At 55.9% G+C, this 17,143-nt stretch overlaps 1 protein-coding gene across 1 annotated transcript in view; it reads right to left on the bottom strand.

Annotated features, from left to right (window-relative positions):
* Positions 1-8,475, bottom strand: part of Slco2b1 (solute carrier organic anion transporter family member 2B1) — a 43,632-nt gene extending 35,157 nt beyond the window's left edge. Inside the window, 1 exon segment of the mRNA XM_048360502.1 lies at positions 7,879-8,475. Within this exon segment, the coding sequence (XP_048216459.1) occupies positions 7,879-7,894 (16 nt within the window). The 5' untranslated portion in view covers positions 7,895-8,475.
* Positions 8,476-17,143: the final 8,668 nt, after the last annotated feature.

The following is a 17,143-nucleotide window of genomic DNA, read 5'->3' as shown; positions in this document are numbered from 1 at the left end:
GGCAGGACAGAACGTTTGAGTCTGTCCATTACAGACAGCAAGGCCTGGGACCACTCCAGGCGACTGAGGTTCTCAGTCATGGACCCTGAGTGCCCCAGGGCTGACAGCTAGAAGATGCGGAGCCACAGTAAGTGCAATGGGGAACCTCACCTCTCAGGCGTGGAGGGCGAATGACCTCCGTCAACTCCCAGGGGCCTCACCAGTGCCAGCTTGGCCAGTCGGCCTTTGCTCCAAACTCTCCAGTGAGTTTGTTTGCAGGTCTGGCCACCAGGCTCAGAATAACTTACTCTCTTCATAACCCTGCCAGGTCCTTCCCACTGGCTCCTGGCATTCCGGTGCTTCTTTGTTTTTTCCTGACTTTCCTAGGTAAGGAGAAGGACAAGCCTCCCCACAGGGCCCTCTCACTGCTTTGCCAGGCCAAGTAGAGGTCAGAGGGCAGTGGAGGTCAGAGGTTATGGCTAGGAGACCCAGGATCCAGGCTCCCAGGCAAGGTGCTCTTGGGGTGAATATCATCTTGGCACTTGCATAACGCTGGCTGGCTGGCTGAGTGTTTTTTGTTTATTGCCACCACCTAAAAATCTGGAAATTTCACATAAACTCCAGATTGGGGCTTCTTTTTTTTCTTGAAAGATCAGCAGATTGATCTGATTCCCAACACGGATTCCCAATTCCCAAGAGGACAACACTCAGCTTGTCCGAAGTGTCGCGCCTACTCGGAGCTGTTTCCTGGGGCTGCCCGGGGTGACCCTGCCTGGGCCTGGGCCCTGCGTCCGTGGGCTTCCTTCCTTGTCCGCCTTCCCAAACAAAGCTGGCCTTGGGGAGCCTCTGAGCAGAAATCGAGGGCCAGGTTAGCCATTTTAAAGGTGCAGAAACAGAGCCAAAGAGGCCCACAATTTACCCAAGGACACCAGGGCAGGACAGAGCTGGTGACTGGTAGGTTCTAGAAGGGAGAGTAAATATTCATCCACACTGTGATCTCCCTGAGCCATACTGGACAGAAACAGCCCAGTGAACCTCTCCTTGAGGAGCTCCGTGTGTGTGTGTGTGTGTGTGTGTGTGTGTGTGTGTACGTGCTGGTACTGAGGCTGGGCTTGAACTCAGGGCCTGGTGGACTCGCTTAGCGTTTTTGCTCCAGGCTGGTGCTCTTCCACTTCTCAGTGACATTGTTATGGGGGCCACAGCTACCCCTGAGGAACAACAGAGCTTCCTCAGCCCACTCCACCCACCAGGAAAGATGCACAATGACTTGTTTATCCTGGCTCAGGATGAGAAAGCTTCTCAAGATTCCTCCCCAGAATAAGGACTCAGATAAAGTTCAACCAGCTCCAATCTGTGACTGGTGGGAATGGGGTGGGGGGGTCTTTCAGCTTCTCTCCTCTTGCCCTCAGCTCCCTGTCTGTTTAAGCATGTAGCTCATGCCCGTACCCCAAACATGGCAGAGTGCTCTCTTCCCACGGCTGCCACAGAATCCATCTCCTTTCTCTCCCTTCACTGCTACCATCTCTCTATGAGAGGCAAGTGGCCAAATCTGACATGCGCAACCTTACGGCGTGGGTCTAGGGTCTAAGACCTCAGGTTTCTAGAACAGAGCAGAATAGAACAGAGCAGAGCAGAGCAGAAGGAAGGAAGTCCTTGCTAGCAGGCCCTGGGCCCATCCCTGCTTGACGGTGAGGACAGACGCCTGGGGGGGGGGGGCTCCAGGAGTCTCACAGCCCCTGTGCTCCGGTCAACCCCTCTCCCTCCACACGTGGGCCTGCTCAGCACAGCGCTCCTTCCTGCTTTTCATGGCTCCCATTGGGTCCCTCCCCAAACCCTCACCGCCCTAGACTTTGGATTCAAATACTTGTTCTTTGCCCCAGCTCTACCAGCTCCCACCAGTGGCCCGTGAAGCTGTGTGGCCCAGGGCAGCTGCTCAGCCTCTCGAAGCCTCAGTTTCCTTCTCTGGAAGGGAACAGCAGCTCACAGCTACTGTAACAGAACCAAGGGAAATGCTCTGTACCTGGCGCTCCCAAGTCTTTAGTGACAGCCAGCTCCCTTCCTTCTCCCCAGCCTGGTGCATAATGAAGAGTCAACTCCCTACCTCAAGTTCAAGGTCACGGGGAGCCAGTCACACTTCACCTGTTCATCCCCAGAGCGCATTATCCTCTTGCTCCAGTGGACGCTGGCCCTTCTCCAAGTCCACCCTGCTCTCCCCACCTCCGAGCCTTTGCACAGGCCGCACCCTTAGCCAGGGGCCAGTCCTTCCTCCCCATCGAGGCACTTGCCATCTTCTCAGTCCAAGAGCAGCGTTGTTGGGCCACACTAAGCTGAAGGAGGGAGGCAGGCCGGCTGGAGCTGGAACTCCAGGCGGGGGCTGCTAAGGTGGTATGGGGTGGGTAGTGCAAGGTCTGAGGGCTCCAGTCAACAGCGTGATCAGCCCAGCATCTAGCGAGGAGAGACTCCGAATAGAAGGGGGGAGGGCTGGGCTTGGCTGTCATTTGTGGGAAATTCCTCTGGCAGGACCCTTGGGTGGTCTGTCTAGAGGACATCCAGCTGTTCCTTCTTGAGGGAGATAGGCTGGATACTGGAGGGGGACAGGCACTCTGGTGGTTTCCAAGCTGGGCCAGGGACCCTGTGCGGGGACTTTCTGTTCCCAGTCTGGCCCTGACGGCCCCATCGACACCCATGATGACCTTAAGAATAGGGACTCTGGGCATGTATGGGGGAGAGGGGGAGCCTTGAGCCCACAGGGCAGCAGGCAGATCTTCTTAGGCCTAAAATAGGAAGCAGAGATAGGTCAGCTCACCGCCACACTGCCTCCTCCTCCTCCTCTTCCTCCTCCTCTCCTCCTCCTCCTCCTCCTCCTCCTCCTCTTCCTCCTCCTCCTCCTCCTCCTCCTCCTCCTCCTTCTCCTCCTCCTCCTCCTCTTCCTCCTCCTGTTCTTCTTCCTCTTCCTCTTCCTCTTCCTCCTCCTCCTCCTCCTCCCCCTCCCCCCTCCTCCTCCTCCTCCTCTTCCTCCTCCTCCTCCTCCTTCTCCTCCTCCTCCTCCTCTTCCTCCTCCTGTTCTTCTTCCTCTTCCTCCTCCTCTTCCTCCTCCTCCTCCTCCTCCTCTTCCTCCTCCTGTTCTTCTTCCTCTTCCTCCTCCTCTTCCTCCTCCTCCTCCTCCTCCTCCTCTTCCTCCTCCTGTTCTTCTTCTTCCTCCTCCTCTTCCTCCTCCTCTTCCTCCTCCTCCTCCTCCTCCCCCCCCCCTCCATGTGGCCTCTGGGCTCTGGAAGGGGCTTATCCTCCCCTAGCTAGGGCCTCATTGACCCAGCCAACTCTGTGTGTCTCAGGACCTGCCAGTCCTTGACATGGTTCAGTTTCCAAGCACCTGTTCCAATGCCATCTCAGAGCTGCTCGGGCACCGGGGGTGGGGTGGGGCGGGGTGGGGGTGGGGAGGGTCTGGAGAAGGCCCGTGTCCACCAGGCATGAGCTGGACATGTGGGAGCTGGCAATACCACTGAGGAAAGAAGGCCAGGCAGGTGGGGGAATAGGGCTGCGACTCAGGGCTGGGCTCTGGCAGCCGGGGCATCCCGGGCAGCTGGCCTGGGCCCTCCAGCCTTGAGGCCCATTGATAAGGGGACGCGGAGTCCTTCATAGCGCTGCTGGACACGTGAGCGGGGCTGCGGTGAGATTCTCTCAGGACCACCGAAGCACAGCCATTCCCTTCCTCGCGCATCTTCCACAGCTCAGAGACAAAGTCCACAGGCCTAACGTGGCACGCACGCTCTTTTTGACGGGCCCTTCAATTTCTTTCTCTTTGTTTCCTGAGATACTGAGCAGTGGACTTCCCTTAATGGGACGGAACCCAAGAGCTCACCATCCCAAACAGTGCCAGGTTCTGACAAGTGTCTGGAACACTTGTAGCACCAGCTGCCCTCCCGGAACTTCCACAGGTCCTGTCCAGGCCGATGCAGGCCCCCTGTACGGAGCTCCTGTCCACCCAGCTGGGGAAGGTCACCGCTTCTTCTGTTCTAAGATTGGACACACCCCCTCTTTGGTGTTTTGACACAGAATCTCTTTATGCAGTCCAGGCTGGCCTTGACTTCATGATCCTCCTACCGGCGCCTTCTGAGGGTTGGGGCTACAAGTACTTTTACCCTGGCTCTCTTATATTAGCACCGCGCCTGGCTCAGTTCGGGCTTTAGGACTTTAAGAAAGGCTGGAGGGGGGCTGGGGATATAGCCTAGTGGCAAGAGTGCCTGCCTCAGATACACGAGGCCCTAGGTTCGATTCCCCAGCACCACATATACAGAAAATGGCCAGAAGCGGCGCTGTGGCTCAAGCGGCAGAGTGCTAGCCTTGAGCTGGAAGAAGCCAGGGACAGTGCTCAGGCCCTGAGTCCAAGGCCCAGGACTGGCCAAAAAAAAAAAGAAAGGCTGGAGGCCAAAAAATATGGTACTTATACACAATGGAATACTACATAGCTATTAGGAATGGTGAAATATTGTTATTCGCAGGGAAATGGTCAGAACTCGAACAAATAATGTTGAGCAAGACAAGCCTAGAACACAGAAAACAAAGGGGCATGATCTCCCTGATACATGCCTGTTAAGAAAGGGAGACGGAGAGACAGTAGAGACCAAGTCTGTGAAACCAAAAACTGCTTGTCAAATAGTATTCCCCACAGGATTGGGGTAGCGACCCAACAGTATGTAACTAAAACCAAACAATTACTCAACATATAAAGGTCAAAAATTGACCTCTCAGGGGAATACAATAGCTCAAAAGCTAGGTATGTACGTTCATATAAGACTACTGTCGACATATTGTCTAATGTCGACATTACATTTAAAGCCCTAGGCGAACTTTCTTGGGCGTGGCCACGTGGCTACTGTATATGTTCTTGATACATTGTATATTGTATATATGTCTACCTGACCTAGAGAAGAGACAGAAAAACAGGGTGTAAGATATCACAAGAAATGTACACACTGCCCTACTATGTAACTGTGCCCTTTTTGCACAACACCTTGTCAAAAAATTTGTGTTCAATGAATAAACAAATAAATTAAATTTAAAAAAAGAAAGGCTGGAGGGAGAGAGGGAGGAGAGTTTCATGGTAAGGGCAGGGAAGGGTGGGAAGGCAGTTTATGCACTGTGACCGACCCCATCCCATTTCTGCCCAGCCCTGGGCAGAACTCAAGACCTCAGGAATCAGGCCTCCTCCAGTGTGCTGTGGTGGCATTGAACTCCATCATCTCAAACATTAGTGCCCAGACTCGGGGCACCGCCCGTGAGAGCACCAGTGCCATCCTCAGGTTGCCCCGGAGAGAGCAAGCTCCCAGAGCAGACGGAAGGCCCAGTCCTGCCCCTTCAACCGTGGCTCTGCCTCCACAGCTGCCCAGAGAAAGGTTGGGCGTTCCCAGAAGGGGCGGGAACTGACTGGACATTGAATTCATGGCAGTCAAATCCAGCTCACCACCTGGATCTGGGTTGTCTAAAGTCTGGCACGGCAGGCAAGGCCCAGGCCAGCCTGGAGCGAAGTAACCTCCCTCCCCCTCCCCGCAGCTCTGCTGGCCACTCTCACCAACACTCAGTGAACAGCTGGCTTTGTCTGGAGCCAGTGTCGAAATGCTTGAGGCAGCCAAAGTCTCACCACTGTGCAGTCTGGGGAAGGACAATGACGCAGACAGAGAAGAAAGCTTTGGCAGCAGGCCATCCTGTGTCCTGCGCGCCCCCCCCCCCACTTTGATGGTGACTTGTTGTGTGTCCTTGTACAAGTCACTTTCCCGCTCCAAGCATCAATTTCCTCTCCTGTTAAAAAGACACGACTAGCCAGGCTCTGGTGGGTCGTGCCTGTAATGCCAGCTACTCAGAAGGTTGAGATCTGAAAATTACTGTTCAGCGCCAGTCCGTGGCACTTTCACGTCTAATGAAGCACCAACAAAGCTGGAAGTGGAGCTGTGGCACAAGTGGTAGAGTGCTAGTCTTTGAGCACAAAAGCTTAGGAGCAGCACCTAGGCCCTGAGTTCAAGTCACAGAACAAGTGCAAGGTGTGCGCGCGCGCGCGCGCACACACACACACACACACACACACACACACACAGATGAGAACATTCTACTGAAAGTCAGAGCCTGGATTTGAACATCACACAGGGCTGCGCTGGAGCAGCTGTCGAGATCGACAGTTGCAACCCTGGAAGTGAGGAGGGACGGACTTCAGTCGGGAGTCAGGTCGCCCGTGTGTGCTGGCTGGCAGAGGTTACCCCAGGGGGAGTCCACCAGAAAGGCTTCCTGAAGGAGATGGCATTTGGAGGAATGAGGGAAGGTTAAGTTTCACCATAATGGGAGGTGGGTGGAGGTGGGTGGAGGGTCCTGTGGGGCACACTGTGGGGCACACAGAGACGGGGGTGGCTTTCTTTAACCCCTGACCTTGCCCAGGCTGGGGAGCTCTGCCGGAAGCCTGCCGGTGCCCTGAGGCTCTCTGGCTGACCCCCCCCCCCCCCGTGCTCTGGGGGGCACCGCGGGTCTCTCTCCATCTGGTGTTTGGCCCAGGGCTCTTCCCACCTGCATCCTCTCACCCTTCAGCCAGCTAGTGGGTGGACTCTGGGATCAGCTTCCTGCCGTGTGTGTGTGTGTCGGGGAGCATCTAGAGAATGTTCCAGAGCTGGCCTGCAGGGGCCACGTGTTTTTAAAGTCAGGTGGAGAGGCAAGGGAGTGGCTGGGGAGCGAGTAGAGTACAGAACCACGGAAGGCTCTGGTTGTTCCCACATCGTGGGGTCTGTAACCCTTGCAGTCACACTGAGTCCAGGCTGACTGGGAGTTCCGTTTCTCTTCACCCCTCAGACCAAGTCTTCCTGTGCTGGGCATGACGGTACACATCTATAATCGAATCCCAACCCTCAGGAGGCGGACACAGTTAGGGTTGAGAGTTTGAGACCGTGCCTCCAAAAAATAAACAAAAACTCCAGCCCAATCCCCAAGCATGAGCTCCCTCCCTCCTATCCTGTAGGGGCCCCTGGGAGGAAGCGTCCGCCCAGTCCTTCCTGCCCTGACTCGGGGCTCTGCCTGGCTGGGTCTGTGTCCTCACCTGAGATCCTCACTGCCAGCCGGGAACGGGGGGGGGCCTTGTCTGGGGAGCCGTGGAGAGCCGCAGGCCAGGTACCCGGGGGGCCAGAAGAGACCTCTGCAGACATCCTGCCCCCAGAGCTCCGTCTGAACACGTTTTGTTATCCCAGCCTTCCCAAGCCTACGCTGCAACATCGCCTGGCCCTGGGGTACTTACCGTGTTACTCTCCAAGCTTGGCTTCTGGAGAATTCCACACATTTCTCCTACAGCCTTTTCCCCACCCTACTGCCAGCCCAGATAGGTCTCTGAAGCTCTCTCTCTGAACCTTTTTTTTCCACCTGGATCTTGCCAGAACACTGTGTGATTCTCCATCTGTCTGTCTTGCTCTCCTGGCCTCCTGCTTCTCTGTTTCTCGGGGTCTCTGTAGTGGCCCTCCCTCCAGCATTGCCGTCCACCTTCCTCTGAAGCTCAGGCAATGCCTGTTCATCACTGTCTGTCTGCCTGTCAGTCTGGACGTGTTCTGTCTCTGACTACCTTTCTCTATGGTTTCCTGTCTTTTTCGTCTGTCTCTACCTTGATTCCTTATCTCACCAGCTAGATGAACAGGAAGGGCCTGCCTTTCGGTGGTTGCCACTTCTTGGTAGCACAAGGTGGTTTGGCTGAGCTCCCTCCTGCCTCCACCTGAGTAAACATGGCTTTCCTGCTCCTCCACTCCCCTGTCATCACCCAGCACCTTCGCCCCTGTGCACGGGCCTGCCCCCCCAGCTCAGTTCCTTCCCCCCGAGGAGGAAGCCCTGCTCCCCCAGTCCCTCCCAACGCCCTCGCCCCCTCCCTTTGCCTGGACTTACCTATTCTGGGACCCATGACTGTAGAACGCAGAGAGTTCTAGCCCCTAGTTCAGTCTCCGGACCTGGAGCTTGGCAGAGAGGAAGCACTGACGGAGGACCCTGGAGACAGCTTCGAGCCACAGCAGGACGCGTGGGTGCAGAAAATCCACGCACTGGACACTGCTTCTTTGGCTACAGTGGACAGAAGCGGGTCCTGCTCAAACTACCCTCTCTGCAAGTGTCTGTCTCCTTGTTTCACTCTCCCCTTCCTCTTTCTCTCTGCGCTGGGCCCCCATCTCTGTCTTAGCACTTGCTTCTCTGTCTGTCTGTCTGTCTTTCCTCTCTTCTGTGAATCCCAGATCTCTGGCTGGGACAGCAGGGTCAGAGTCTATAGGAGGTTGGGCTTATTTAGGTTCAGCCCCCCTGCAGGGAGGAGGCCCCAGCAGCCACTCAGTGGCTCTGACAACCCGGTCGCTATGCAGGCTCTGTCTGTCTGTCCTTATCTGATCGGTACCTGTTACACAGAGGATGTTACGGCTCTCTTCAAGCCCTGGGGCCGTTCAGGGGACAAACATTCCAGAATTTTCAGTTTCCCAGCTGTACTCTCGGTCTTCATCTGAGCCCCTAGCCTCCTCGATCCTCCAGGAGCCACAGACAGCCCTTGCTTCTGCACGGAGCCCTGGTCCTCTTTCATAGACTAAGCCCTCATCCCCTCTCAGGGTACTGCCAACCAGCCCAAGGAGTGACCCTGTCTATTCGGGCACCATGCCAGCCTCCTTGGGAGACTCATGCTAGACACCCCATCTATGACAGCCACCTAAGACAGGGCTGGGGCGGAGTCGGGAAGAACAGATGTGACAGCCCCAGAGACGTCTGGGCTGAGGACAGAGGTTCCGCTGCCATCCGGAGGGCCCGTCGTCCGCTGGCAGCCCTTCGTGGCCTTAGGCCAATCTCTCCACCTCCTTGAGTGTCATTTCCCTCACTGGCAAAGAATACAAGACTCCTCCCTTGCAGTGAGTGCTGCTATTGCGAAAGCTCACCGAGCTTTGAAGAAGCCAAGCCTGGAGCAGAATGCTGCAGGCAGCGTGACAGTAACCTCAGCAAGTGTGACTGCGGGCCAGGTGGAAGAAGGGCTCCAGGCCCACACCAGCTCCAGGTGGGCAAAGGTACCAGACCCTATCTGGAAAGCAAGCAAAAAAGCAAAAGGCCTGGGTGCTTAGGAGGCCCTGAACCCAGCCTGGACCCCCGGAGTCTAGAGAAGGGAGTGGCAGAGGCCAGGCTCAGGGCAGAGCAGGAAAAACAAACACACAAACAGGCAAAACTAACAACCCTGCTTTTCCAGCAGGCACCCCACATTCCCACCAACACCAGGCTCCCTGGGGTCCACACAGTCTGGAAATGAGATCCCTCGATTTAGCCTGGACCTCTGGTGCCGGACTCAGGATTTTCTCTCTCCTAGGCTGAATCCTCAGAGAAAGATTTGGATTTTCTCCAAATCTATTTATGCAAAAGTAAAGCTGGGGGATGTAGATTTTGAGTCTAGCTTAAGGCTGGAGGTGGAGCTGTGGTTCTAGTGGTAGAGTACTAGTCTTAAGTGAAAGAGCTAAGGGACAGCAACCAGGCCCGAGTTCAAATTCCAGTAATGGTTACATGTACACAAGAAAGAAAGCCAGCGCTGATAGCTCTTGCCTGTCATCCTAGCTACTCAGGAGGCTGAGATCTGAGGATCCCAGTTCAAAGCCAGTCCAGGCAGGAAAGCCCATGAGACTCTTATCTCCAAGGAACCACCAGAGAACCAGAAGTGGCACTGTGGCTCAAAGTGGTAGAGTACTATCCTTGAGCTGAAGAGCTCAGGAACAGCACCCAGGTCCAGAGTTCAAGCCCAAAAACCAATAAGAAGAGAGAAGGAAGGAAGGAAGGAAGGAAGGATGGAAAAGAAGGAAGGGAGGAAGGAGAGAGGGAGGGAAGGAGGGAGGGAGGAAGAAAGCACAGCTCCTGATCCTCTTGGAAAAGTCATAGTAGTCCTATGTCTCCAAGTCCCTCAGTCTAAAGTCAGCACTGCAGGACCTCATGGAGATGGACAGAGGCGGAATCTCCCAGACTCAGAAGTGCAGGTGCACCATTGAGAGAGGAAAGGTTTCTTTTGACTTCTAGATTCTCTACTGCGGCCATCTAAGCCTCAGAGGCTGAAGAACTTTTGTACATGGAATGGGTGGGGCACTTATTGAGACCAGAGTATTCTTGAACTCAGTGCTGGTGCAAGGCTCACGTACCCTGGAGCCTCTGAGACAGGCTAGCAGTTGCACAGAGGCTTTGTAAGAAGGGACTTAAAAGATGTTTTTGCTGGGTCCTGTGAATGAGCTCAAAGTCCCCCCACGTTGTATCTGTACCCTTGGGTCTGTACCTTGGGGTACCTCTGGAGATGGCTAAAGATGTCATCCATGCAATAAATCTGCTTTCTTTGCCTGTTTATTTGGCAAATGGGGGTGAGTGGCCAGACCGAACCTGGGACTCCTGGCCTTTGGTCTAAGGTCTAAAGCCGGGTTTCAGCTGGGAGAGTGGCCACACTGGTTCTCGTCCCGGCTCGGCCACCGGCCAACACCCAGGCTTTGCTCTGCCCTTGCTCACTGCGCACAGCCCCGAAACACTTAGGGGTCCCAACACCATCTTGTGGGTTTCCATTGTTTACAAAACTTGGTGCCGTTTTTAGAGTCTCGTGGTGCTGGCAAAGCCTGCGCGGCTTGCAAAACTCTGCAGCTTTCAGAGCTCACGACGTTTGCCAGCCCTGTGTCTCATGCCAAGCCTGATGCCGTTGTAAAACTGCTGGCAAAATGGGAGCTTCTTCACCCCACTAAGACAGGCCTGGTAACCAGAAAGGGAAGGAAGATGCGGGGTGCCACGTGAGCTCAATTGTGGTCCCGACTCGGTCACAGCCTTGCCGCGCGGCTTTGGGCAAATCCTCTGTCTTCCCATCGGTGGGGCGGGGATGGTGGTGTGAGCCAGAAACTCCAGGACAGTCCCGAGGGTCACAGTGAGATGGCTCCGGAGACCAGGAGGCCGAGGTGAGAAGGGGAAGAGAGGCCGGGGATCCTTCCTGAAAAAGGCGCCAAGCCGCCTCCTCAGCACCTCGGCGCCCACTTCCCCTTGGCTTGGAGCCAGGGAACAAATGTCTATAAATGAGCTCCGGCCTGTCTTAGAGCCTGGGCCCAGCCCCCCCCCAGACACAGGGCTCGCTACTTTGCAGACCCACTGTGCCTGGCTCAGCAGCTTCTCAAAGGAAAGCGGCAGTGTGCCTGCTCCACGGGGGGCGGGGGGGGACACTGCCATTCCCATTCCGCAAGGCCACTCACCTGGCGCCGCAGACAGCCCATGCGCAGCCCGTGCCGTGTCAGCGAGGATGGACGCCTGGTACCCAGGTCTGTGTAGGCAAGAAGGGAGAACTCAGGGAACCAACTGCCCCCATCTGCAGATAGGAAGGTTGAGGCTGGGAAGATGTAAGCTATCCCCCTGCGTTTCCCCAGCTGGAGGCTGAGAAACAAGCCCCATGCTGCTGAGCGTCGGTTTGGCCCAGCTCCTCCATTCCACACTAGCTGCAGCTCATCTCCCAAGCATGTGACAAGTTATGGACCAGCAGGGCAGCTGGGGGGCCCAGGGGGAGCGTCCCCCCTCCCTCCGCCGCTCAGCTGTTCCGGCCCATCCAGCCGGGACAGCCCACCCTGGAGCCGCCTGAGAGCCTGCAGGCTTCTCTCAGATCCACTGCCCACCCCCCCCACACACACACTACGCTCTTTGGCCCCAGCAGTGGTCTTCCCCGGGGCCCCACTGCCTCAGTGTTGTGCTACAAGATCTCTACCTTGCCCTAGAAGTGGCAGCCCCGGACGGAGCTTGAGTTGAAGCACCAGGCAGTTCAATCCTGACCCAGTAAGAAGCTCTCCAAGACTCATGAAGTAGGATATCAAGACATGCTCTAGCAGGGCTGCCTGGACTCGGCCATTTCATCCCGTCTTCTCTTCTGGGGTCTTGCCGGGTGACTGGGGGCGGATCACCGGCTCGCTCTGATCCTCCACATCTTCAAAACGCCTCCTAGAGCTGTCAAGACTTGGGTGCGTGGACGGATGGATGGATGGATGGATTAGTGCCCGCTAAGCCCAGAGGGCCGCGCACACACAGCCGTTATGAATGTGGTGATGATGGCTGTGGCGAGGACGCCTATAATTCTGGAAGTAGAGAATGAGGAAGTAAATCAGAGCAGGCCTGTGTCAGGTCAAGCTGTCCTGACTGACAACTCCAGGACGACACATCCCTTGGAAGCCCCCCTTGTGGTCCCTCAGGGGTGAAATCAGGGCTCCGCGGGCAGCTGCGTGGCTCTGCGGGTACTGACAAGCTGTGTCTGAGGGGCTTCACCCCCTCCCCGCCCCACCCCCCCACTCTGGCAGTGGTCAGGCCCCCCACCCTCCTAGTCCTCAGTTCCTTAGTCGTAAAGCCGGAGGGCACTGGGAACAGATCTCGCCCTTCTAGGCCTGTGTCTTCTGGAAGAGCCAGGTGAAATCAAGCACGCGCTACCACTGTGTGCGTGTCAACTGTGGGCTTGCACGCGTCCATCTGTGTCCTGCGGGGGGGGGGGAGGGAGGATATTGATGAGAATGGTGTGCAGGGAAGGCAGGGTGAGGGGAGGGTTGGGAGGAGCTGAGGGGTGGGGGGGGCGGAGCAAGCAGCCTCCCCTGGGAGGGAGGGCCCAGCTCCCTGAGGAGTTCACAGCACTGCCCCCTGGAGGCCGGGAGGAGGGCTGCACCCTGGCTTTTCCTCCTAGAGGGGGGGGGGGCAATCTTTGGAATCATGCCCATCACCAGGGAGGAGAGGGAGAGTGGGGGGGGTGCATGGGAGATCCAGCAAAAGCAGCCATTGCCTGCTCCCCTCTTTTCCTGCACACCGGCCCATGTTACCCTGAGGCTTCCAAACCTGCCCTCTTGCCCCACACCCCACCACACCCCTAACCCCTTTGGTCTGGGCCTTCTGCCTGAACGGGCCCCACCCTGATCCATCTCCCCGCGTCCGTCCGTCCGGGCAGCCTCTGGGCCTGACAGACCTCTCCCCACCCCTCCCGCTGAGAGCCCACTCCGCTCTCTCGCTCCTGGGGCCCAGACTGTGAGAAGCAGCTGTGTCTTCTGCCTGGCACAGACCTCCCTGGCGGGGGGGGGGGGGGAGAGGGGGCTTGCACTCTGCCACTTGAGCCACAGCCCCACTTCTGGCCTTTTTTAGTGGTTAATTGGAGCTAAGAGTGCATGAACTTTCCTGCGCTGGCTGGCTTTGAACCTCGACTCTCAGATCTCAGCCTCCTGAGTAGCTAGGATCCCAGGCGTGAGCCCCCACTGCCCGGCTTGTACCTTACTCATTTTTAAGTAGCATTGGTATGTTCCCAAACAAAGCAATGTGCAACTGTTACCACCACCCATCTTCCTCTTCTCCAACTGGGATCCCGCCCATGCGTCAGTATATATATATATATATATTTTTTTTTTTCTTCAGTATTGCACTCAGGGCCTCACCCTTGCCAGAGTCATGCCTCCAGCCCTGTTTCTTGCTGGTGATTTTGAGTTAGGGTCTCGTTTCCGCGTCCAGCCCTGTTTCTTGCTGGTGATTTTGAGTTAGGGTCTCGTTTCCGCGTCCAGCGCTGTTTCTTGCTGGTGATTTTGAGTTAGGGTCTCGTTTCCGCGTCCAGCCCTGTTTCTTGCTGGTGATTTTGAGTTAGGGTCTCGTTTCCGCGTCCAGCCCTGTTTCTTGCTGGTGATTTTGAGTTAGGGTCTCGTTTCCGCGTCCAGCCCTGTTTCTTGCTGGTGGTCTTGTTTCCTGCTCGGGTTGTTGTGCCTGAGCTGCATCATCTACTTTAGGCTTCCTGTCATTTCTGGGAACACTGGCGTTTGCCACAACATCCAGCTTCTCTCAGTGGAGATGGAGTCTCCCAGACATTTTTCCCTAGGCTGGTCTGGGACTATAATCCTCTGGTTCTCAGCCTCTTGAGTCTGTGGGATTACCGGGATGAGCCATCATGCCTCCATGTTCTCACCTGAAGGATGGGTAGAAAATGGAGGACCAGAATTCAGTGCCTGGTAGGTGGGCACAACCCCCCGCCCTCACTGTGGCAATGGCTTCTTCTCTTGAGGAAGCTGCTCTGGAAAGCAAGCAGGTGCTCTCCAGAAGCCCAGGGCAGCCCTGGGTGGGGCCTCTCAGCTCGCCCTGGAAGGGACGCCTCATTTCCTTCAGCAGTGTCAGTTTGTATCTGGTTTCATTCTCTTCCTCCTCACTTCCTACACACGTGCCCCTCTGTTCCACGCACACTTCCTCTGGATCTACTCCTTCTGCCGTCCAAGTGCTCGGTGTTATGCCAAGTTGCGAGAAGACCACCAAGAAGGCCACCGAGAGCCAGACGTTCCGAAATGCAAAAGCAAGGCTTTATTCAGGCGAGCTGCAACTCGGGCCTCGTCCTGCCCACCGACACGGCTGAGGTTAGGAGGGAGCCCCGAGCTGCGATTGCACCGGGGTTATAAAGGCAAAAAACAAAGTTACAGCCATCAGGTGTTCAAGCAAGCAAGATTAGGACACCGGTACAAATCTGATTGGCTCAGGGCTCGAGGCAATCTGGGGTGGTTAGAGTTAAGCATTCCCAGCAGTTAGAGTTCTAGACCGGCTGGGCCCTAATAAGCTTGTCCTGGGTTTGCTCACAGGGCCTGCTTATCTCAGGTTCGCGAGGTAAAGTGGGGCCTGACTTCAAAATGGCTTTCGTCTGGCTCTTCACTCGGGTCTAAAGTGCTCTTGCCAATTCCTGTCGCCTCTTCGCGGTTTGTCTACAGATAAAATGCAGATGTGCCCTGGGGTGGGGGTGGGGGCAGACCGAGTCTCTCTCATTCTTGGCTAGGTGCTGATGGTTCACACCTGTAACTCTCGCTAGAGGAGGGCTGAGGTCTGAGGATTGCAGTTCAAAACCAGCCTTGGCAGAAAAGTCCCGAAGGCTCTTATCTCCAATTGGTCAGCAAAAGGTCAGAAGGGGAGGCATGGCTCACGTGACAGGTCCCCAGCCTTGAGTGAAACAGTCGACTAGGAGGTTGAGGCCCTGAGTTCAAGCCCCGGTGTGGGTGCCTAGTTGGCTTTTCCTCTCTAGTTCAAAGTCCTTCCTTTCTTTGTTTACCTAGTACGTCACACCCTCAGGGACCATCTGCCGTCCCCTTCCCTGCCAGCCCAGATGTTTCCTCACCCCTTCCGGAAGAGCACAGGTGGGGTCGGGCTCACTTCCTCATGTGTTTGCATCCATGGTCAAGGAGAGCCCAGCAGGCTGGCTGCACCACAGCGCCCCCCAAATCCAGCTCCCTGCCCTGCCCCCCCCCAAGCTTCTCCTTGCCAGGTCTCTGGGCTCCCCCAGGGAGGACAGCAGGGAGCCCTCTCAGTCTCCCAGAGGGAGAGGCCTGCAGGGAAAGCCCCTCTGCGGTGATGATGGCTGCCACTGCCATCGCACCAACGTTTTCCTCAAGCGAACACTGCGGGTTCTAGGACCCCACTCACAAAGGGGAAGCGGAGGCAGGGAGACCACAGAGGCCCTGGCCAGAGGAAACACAACTGGTCATTCCGGCCTCCAGCGAATGACCTTCCCCTGGGCCACACTGCCTCCTGGTGGCCGGGAGGCCACAATATTGGGGTTTGAATTGGAACCCTCCTCCTCAGAGCTCCTTGGGCCCCTCGCTCAAGGCTGGGCCGCAGTGCAGATTCTCCCCTGAGATATTTACAACTGCCCGGTGGGGGGCAGGGGGGGAGGACAGAGAGAGATGGAGTGTCACCATTTCCAGCTCTCCTGGGGCGCAGCTGTGCCCAGGTAGGGCGCTGGCAGCTGGCCTTCTCGTGGACTGAGAGTGGGCTGCTTTCTGTTTTGAGTGGATGCAGGTTCCTGAGGCACGGCCCAGGTCTGGAGGGCTTGCTCCTTTAGCCACGTGCTGCGATCTCCTCACTTTCTAAGGCGAGGAAGCATGGACAGTGAGCTTATGGACCTCCCCATGGGACGTAGGCTTGCGCAGTTCTGGAGCACGATGCCTTGAACACCTGCTTGCATGTGTGTGTGTGTGTGTGTGTGTGTGTGTCGCACGCGTGGCTGCTAATGAGGCTTGAACCCAGGCCCGTTCCTTAGCTTTTTTGCTAAAGGCTGGTACTCTATCATTTGAGCAACAGCTCTACTTTTTTGTTTTGTTTGTGCTTTTTGCTTTTTGTTTTTGGTGGTGGGAGGTAAGTCCCGCGGACTCTCCCGCTTGAGCTGGCTTCAGATAGGATCCTCAGATCTCAGTCCCAGAGTAGGGAGGGTTACAAGTATGAGCCACTGGCCACCAACCTGCACCATATGAACAGAAGAGAGCTGGCACTTGAGAAGTACTTACTCAATGAACAAACCCCCATTTTAGAGAAAAGAAAACAGCTTTTCAGATGTGTCAGGCCGGAACCAAATCAGTCTGGCACCAAGATTAGAGCCTTATGTGCTGCATGGCCTCCGTTTCCATTGAGAGGTGAGCAAATATGCCTGCCTCTCCGCGTCTTCATGAAATTCTCCCATCAGCCAGGGCTTACGTGGAGCTTGCCGCCACTGCCAACCCCGGCCTGCGGGCTTCCCCTGAGCTCACTTCTCTCCCACCCAGTGCCCGGGAGCCCAGACCCTGGTTCAGAAGCTCTTCTGTGTTCCACCCTCTTCCTCCAATGTTACTTCATCTTCCCACAGTTCCTTCCCCACCAACCAACTGTGGGAAGTATGCATAAACAGATCCAACCAGCCAGAGTCTGCTGGCTCATATCTGTAATCCTAGCAACTCAGGAGGCTGAGATCTGAGGATCACTGGAGGTAGCCTAGGAAGAAAAGTCCCTGAGACTCTTACCTCCAATTAACCAGCAAAAAGCTGGCGCTGTGGCTCATGTGGCAGAGCACCAACCTACAACTCAGGCATGGGCTCTGAATTCAAATCCTAGTACCAGCACACACACACACACACACACACACACACACACACACACACCACTACCATAATATTCTTCCTATTCCCTTGCTTTGGTGTAAATAGTTGTGTCCTACTCCCTTCATAGTTGAAGCCAAACTTCCAATGTGATAGTATAAGAGCGTGAGGCTTTTGGGAGACAATGGGGGTCACTAGGGAAGAACCCTCATTTGTTATATTAGTGGTCTTATTAAAGATGCCCAAACTTTGAGGAGCTGGGGGCTCATGCCTATAATCCTAGTTACTTGAGAGGCTCAAACTGGGTA

The sequence above is a fragment of the Perognathus longimembris genome, chromosome 13, assembly GCF_023159225.1.
Source record: "Perognathus longimembris pacificus isolate PPM17 chromosome 13, ASM2315922v1, whole genome shotgun sequence".
Taxonomy (NCBI): domain Eukaryota; kingdom Metazoa; phylum Chordata; class Mammalia; order Rodentia; family Heteromyidae; genus Perognathus; species Perognathus longimembris.
The sequence above is the reverse complement of the archived record's forward strand: the minus strand, read 5'-3'. Positions and strand labels throughout refer to the sequence as shown.